The 6,000-nt window shown below is 32.4% G+C and overlaps 1 protein-coding gene across 1 annotated transcript in view; it reads left to right on the top strand.

The window, feature by feature from the left end:
• mst1ra (macrophage stimulating 1 receptor a) overlaps positions 1–5,235 on the top strand; it is a 51,484-nt gene extending 46,249 nt beyond the window's left edge. Inside the window, exons 19-21 of the mRNA XM_022667715.2 lie at positions 2,160–2,325; positions 2,439–2,575; positions 3,887–5,235. Coding sequence (XP_022523436.2) covers positions 2,160–2,325; positions 2,439–2,575; positions 3,887–4,133 — 550 coding nt within the window. The 3' untranslated portion in view covers positions 4,134–5,235. The remainder of the gene's footprint in view (positions 1–2,159; positions 2,326–2,438; positions 2,576–3,886) is intronic.
• Positions 5,236–6,000: the final 765 nt, after the last annotated feature.

The raw sequence follows: 6,000 nt of genomic DNA on the forward strand, positions 1-6,000 counted from the left end.
ATGTTAAAGAACGTAAGTAAAAAAAACAGATGCAACGGGGAACACAGACAGTCATTTTTAACAGTTGTTAAAAATAAAACATTCTACCAGTTTCATGAAAAATGTTAGCTAACTTGAAAAGTTGGGACAGGGCCGTCTCTAACACGATGCAACATCCCATATTCTATTATAAACAGTATGTAAAGGTGTGGAAGTGAGGAAAATAATGTTGAAGTTTTGGGAGAGTGTGATGAGGCCTATAGAACTGCTCATTACTAGCAATATATGTATTGTTATACTTACCTGTTACACTTTCCTGAAATATTTACCTGATATACCTACCTGTTATACTTACCTTGATTATCTCTATATATCTCTATATATCTCTCTCTCTATATATATATATATATATAGCCTATTCTTGAAGAAAAGTGATGAGTAAAAATTCCTTTTCACAGTTTTCTGCCTTTGCTTTTTGTAAGTAAATTTAATTTAATGTAAATTGAAGTAACTTCAACTCGGTTTCTAGATTTAAATGTAACATAGAGTAAATAAGTGAACTGAACTTCAGTCAATCCTTTCTTTTAGTAAACTTTACTTCATTTATTTTTACTGAATCAATCCTTTCTTTTAGTAAACTTTACTTCATTTATTTTTACTGAATCAATCCTTTCTTTTAGTAAACTTCACTTCATTTATTTTTACTGAATCAATCCTTTCTTTTAGTAAACTTTACTTCATTTATTTTTACTGAATCAATCCTTTCTTTTAGTAAACTTTACTTCATTTATTTTTACTGAATCAATCCTTTCTTTTAGTAAACTTTACTTCATTTATTTTTACTGAATCAATCCTTTCTTTTAGTAAACTTTACTTCATTTATTTTTACTGAATCAATCCTTTCTTTTAGTAAACTTTACTTCATTTATTTTTACTGAATCAATCCTTTCTTTTAGTAAACTTTACTTCATTTATTTTTACTGAATCAATCCTTTCTTTTAGTAAACTTTACTTCATTTATTTTTACTGAATCAATCCTTTCTTTTAGTAAACTTTACTTCATTTATTTTTACTGAATCAATCCTTTCTTTTAGTAAACTTTACTTAATTTCTGCATACAGTATTACCTAATTACAATTACTTAATTTATACAATATTACTCAAATAATTTATAATACATAATATATTATAATTCCTGAAATTTAATGTAATACACTATTTTTAGTAAACTAAATACTAGTATACTTTGGTATAGTAAAAAGAATGTATTACATGCCGTCCATGTGTTGAGACAGTGTAATATGTGTTTTTTAACAAAAAATATTTTCATTTCAGGAATTATAATATATTATGTATCATAAATTATATTATATTGAGTTATATTGTATAAATTAAGTAATTTTAATTAGGTAATACTGTATGCAGAAATTAAGTAAAGTAAATGAAGTAAAGTTTACTAAAAGAAAGGATTGATTCAGTAAAATAAATGAAGTAAAGTTTACTAAAAGAAAGGATTGATTCAGTAAAAATAAATGAAGTAAAGTTTACTAAAAGAAAGGATTGATTCAGTAAAAATAAATGAAGTAAAGTTTACTAAAAGAAAGGATTGATTCAGTAAAAATAAATGAAGTAAAGTTTACTAAAAGAAAGGATTGATTCAGTAAAAATAAATGAAGTAAAGTTTACTAAAAGAAAGGATTGATTCAGTAAAAATAAATGAAGTAAAGTTTATTAAAAGAAAGGATTGATTCAGTAAAAATAAATGAAGTAAAGTTTACTAAAAGAAAGGATTGATTCAGTAAAAATAAATGAAGTAAAATTTACTAAAAGAAAGGATTGATTCAGTAAAAATAAATTAAGTAAAGTTTACTAAAAGAAAGGATTGATTCAGTAAAAATAAATGAAGTAAAGTTTACTAAAAGAAAGGATTGACTGAAGTTCAGTTCACTTATTTACTCTGTGTAACATTTGAGTCTTGAAACCGAGTTGAAGTTACTTAAATTTACATGAAATTCAATTTACTTACTAAAAAAACAAACACTAATACTGGTTCTTAATGTTGGTTATTGTAGAAATCAATAAATTTATTTCTAAATCCAAGCTTTACTTTTCCCAGTAAAAGATTAGAATGGTATAAAATGTAATATATTCATCAATCTCTTTAAATCTTTTTATTCCAGGTTGGATGAGACGTTTACTGTGAAGGTGGCTGATTTCGGGATGGCGCGGGACATCTTAGATAAGGAGTATTACAGCATCCAAGACCATAAACGAGCAAAACTGCCCATCAAATGGATGGCCATAGAGAGTTTACAGACTCAGAAATTCACCACCAAATCTGACGTGGTGAGTTCAGCCTGTATTTGAGCTGTTTTTACACATAACTGCATCCTTTATACTCATTTTCTCACTATTTATGAGCACATCTTGTATCTTAATTTGTCTTTTGTGCCCTCTAGTGGTCGTTTGGTATCTTAATGTGGGAGATGCTGACCAGAGGAGCTAGTCCGTATCCTGATGTGGACCCTTACGATATGACCCCGTATCTACTGCAGGGGCGACGCCTCCCTCAGCCTCAGTACTGCCTCGACTCGCTGTAAGAGCTTCTGATACTCTGTTGTTGTTTAAACTCTTAATAATTCAGATACTCAGTGCTTTATTTTACAGTACTGTGCAAATTTTTGAGGTTTTAACAACTAATATGGTCAGTAAAAGTGTCTACCTGTAATAAAATGTATATAACCCAAATAAACAGTGTTAATATGAAGTTAATTACAGGTAGACACTCTCACTGATCACTGACTAAACCCATAATAAACCTAAATAAACATAAGGTTAGTGATCAGTGAGAGTATCTATCTGTAATTAACTCTATATACCATTAGAATACTAAACCCAAATAAACATAAAGAATAAAGTCAGTGATCAGTGAGAGTATCTACCTGTAATTAACTCTATATAACATTAGAATACTAAACCCAAATAAACATAAAGAATAAAGTCAGTGATCAGTGAGAGTGTCTACCTGTAATTAACTCTATATAACATTAGAATACTAAACCCAAATAAACATAAAGAATAAAGTCAGTGATCAGTGAGAGTGTCTACCTGTAATTAACTCTATATAACATTAGAATACTAAACCCAAATAAACATAAAGAATAAAGTCAGTGGTCAGTGAGAGTGTCTACCTGTAATTAACTCTATATAACATTAGAATACTATACCCAAATAATCACTAATAAAGTCAGTGGTCAGTGAGAGTGTCTACCTGTAATTAACTCTATACAACATTAGAATACTAAACCCAAATAAACATAAAGAATAAAGTCAGTGATCAGTGAGAGTGTCTACCTGTAATTAACTCTACAACTCTGGAAAAAAACAATAGAGCACTTCAGTTTCTGAATCAGTTTCTCTGATTTTGCTATTTATAGGTTTATGTTTGAGTAAAATGAACATTGTTGTTTTATTCTATAAACTACAGACAACATTTCTCCCAAATTCCAAATAAAAATATTCTCATTTAGAGCATTTATTTACAGAAAATGAGAAATGGCTGAAATAATAGATGATGCAGAGCTTTCAGACCTCAAATTATGCAAAGAAAACAAGTTCATATTCATAAAGTTTTGGTGGAATATCCCTGAAAACTGTTTTTAATCGCAGTTTTAATTCATGAATCTTGGCATCATGTTCTCCTCCACCAGTCTTACACACTGCTTTTGGATAACTTTATGCTGCTTTACTCCTGGAGCAAAAATTTAAGCAGTTCAGTTTGGTGGTTTGATGGTTTGTGATCATCCATCTTCCTCTTGATTATATTCCAGAGGTTTTTAATGTGGTAAAATTAAGGAAACTGATCAGTGAATGTTGGTGTATGGTGTGATTTGATTGGTCTCTACAGGTGGTGTATTCTGCTGCAGTGCTGGAACCCGGAGCCGGACTTCAGGCCGACCTTCTCCACGCTGGTGAAGGATCTCCAGAGCATCCACTCGGGTCTGGATGGAGAACACTACGTCAACCTGCAGGTGACCTACGTTAACCTGGAGCAGCCCCGGCCCTACCCCACCATCGCCTCGGCCACGCCCGCTCTGCTCGAGGGCCAGAGCACTGAAACACTGGACCGGTTGGACGCCTGTATGGACCTCTAGACCTCATCCACTGGGATGGAGCAAGTATGTACTGCTGCAGACTGGAGCACCTCCAAAGAGGAGGGGCTTACCTCCAAGTGGGAGTTCCACAGCTCCAAAGGGGAGGGGCTTACCTCCAAGTGGGAAGTCCACCAACAGTATACAGCTCGAGGCTGAGAGCGCGTTTGTGCGCGAGACCTCTCTCACCACGGCTCCGGCGAATGTCATAATAAAAGTCTTCCGTGATTATTATTATTACTATTATTCTATTACATCAAATTTAATGTTATATAGAATGTACTATAACATTATATTATATTATATTATATTATATAAAAGTCTACATCGTAAGGCAGGGAGACCTCACTCAACACAGCTCCATTTCTCTGCCAAATGCCACAAAAAAAGTTCTTCCGTGATTAAAAGGCTCATGGATGTCTATAAATATATTAGTTGACAATTAATGATTATTTATATTTCTTAAATGTCAATATAATAAAATACGTGTAGTGTGTATGTATTTATAATATTATTGGCTATGAATAAACAACTGCCTTTATTATTTTACTATTTTATAATTTGAAAAATTCACAGCATTGCAAATTTTTAAAAGTTTTAAATAAATAAAATGTGGTTGCAATGTGCACAACATGCTTTTAGACTCTTAGAAAATGCATTTTAAAATAAACAAACATTTAATAAACAAAATAGATTAATTAATTAATCTTTGGGGTTAATTACAAGCACAAAACATTGTGAAAAACACCATACCGCGTAACACCAAGCACCATCCTACTTGGAGGTATGTTCCTCCCGTTTGGAGGTGCTCCAGGCTGCAGCTATACCCTTCTCGGATGGAGAGACATTTACAGCAGGAAACTGAATGATGGACCTGATGATCAGTTTCAGACTCGCGTCAGAGCGAATAGAAGCACACGGCACTGTGAACGTTCAGGCCTTTAAAACGTCTCTGGATCAGGAAAACGGTACGGCCGCAGTCGCTCTGGTCGTTCTCAGGTTTGTTCTAGTCATTTTGGACTAGATGTTTACTGTTTAAGACGATTTATGCAGTTACAATACAGGCCAAAAGTTTGGACACACTTTTTTTTATGCGTTTTCTATATTTTCATGACTATTTACATTGTAGATTCTCACTGAAGCATCAAAACTATGAATGAACTCATGTGGAGTTTTATGTACTTAATAAAAAATGAGCTGAACCTCCACAGTCACCGGACCTGAACCCAATCCAGATTTGAGGTTTGGGGTGAGCTGGAGCACAGAGTGAAGAAGACAAAGGAGCAACAAGTGCTAATAAACACCTCTGGGAACTCCTTCCTTCAAGACTGTTGGAAAACTTTTCATTTCAGGTGGCCACCTCTTAAAGAAGCTCTTTGAGAGAATGATGCCAAGAGTGTGCAAAGCAGTAATCAGATCAAAGGGTGGCTATTTTGAAGAAACTAGAATATAAAACATGTTTTTAGTTATTTCACCTTTTTTTTGTTAAGTACATAAAACTCCACGTGTTCATTCATAGTTCTGATGCTTCAGTGAGAATCTACAATGTAAATAGTCATGAAAATAAAGAAAACGCATTGAGAAAGAGAAGGTGTGTCCAAACTTTTGGCCTGTACTGTAAATATTTTTTAAATTTTGCACTGAACTGCAGCTGATTTTTTTTATTGTGTTTTTTTTTTATAGTTTGATTTATTGTTTTATATTGTGTTTTACAAACTCATCCTTGTTTTGTATGTTATGTATCACAAATACATAAAAAAAAAATAATGATTCATAAATATATATATATATTTTGCAATTCAGACACTGAGAGAAAGATGGACGATGTTCTCAATAGACTTTTTCACACTTCCTATTGGTTGGTTTTAAC

This window comes from Astyanax mexicanus, chromosome 5, assembly GCF_023375975.1.
Source record: "Astyanax mexicanus isolate ESR-SI-001 chromosome 5, AstMex3_surface, whole genome shotgun sequence".
In the NCBI taxonomy this organism is placed as follows: Eukaryota; Metazoa; Chordata; class Actinopteri; order Characiformes; family Acestrorhamphidae; genus Astyanax; species Astyanax mexicanus.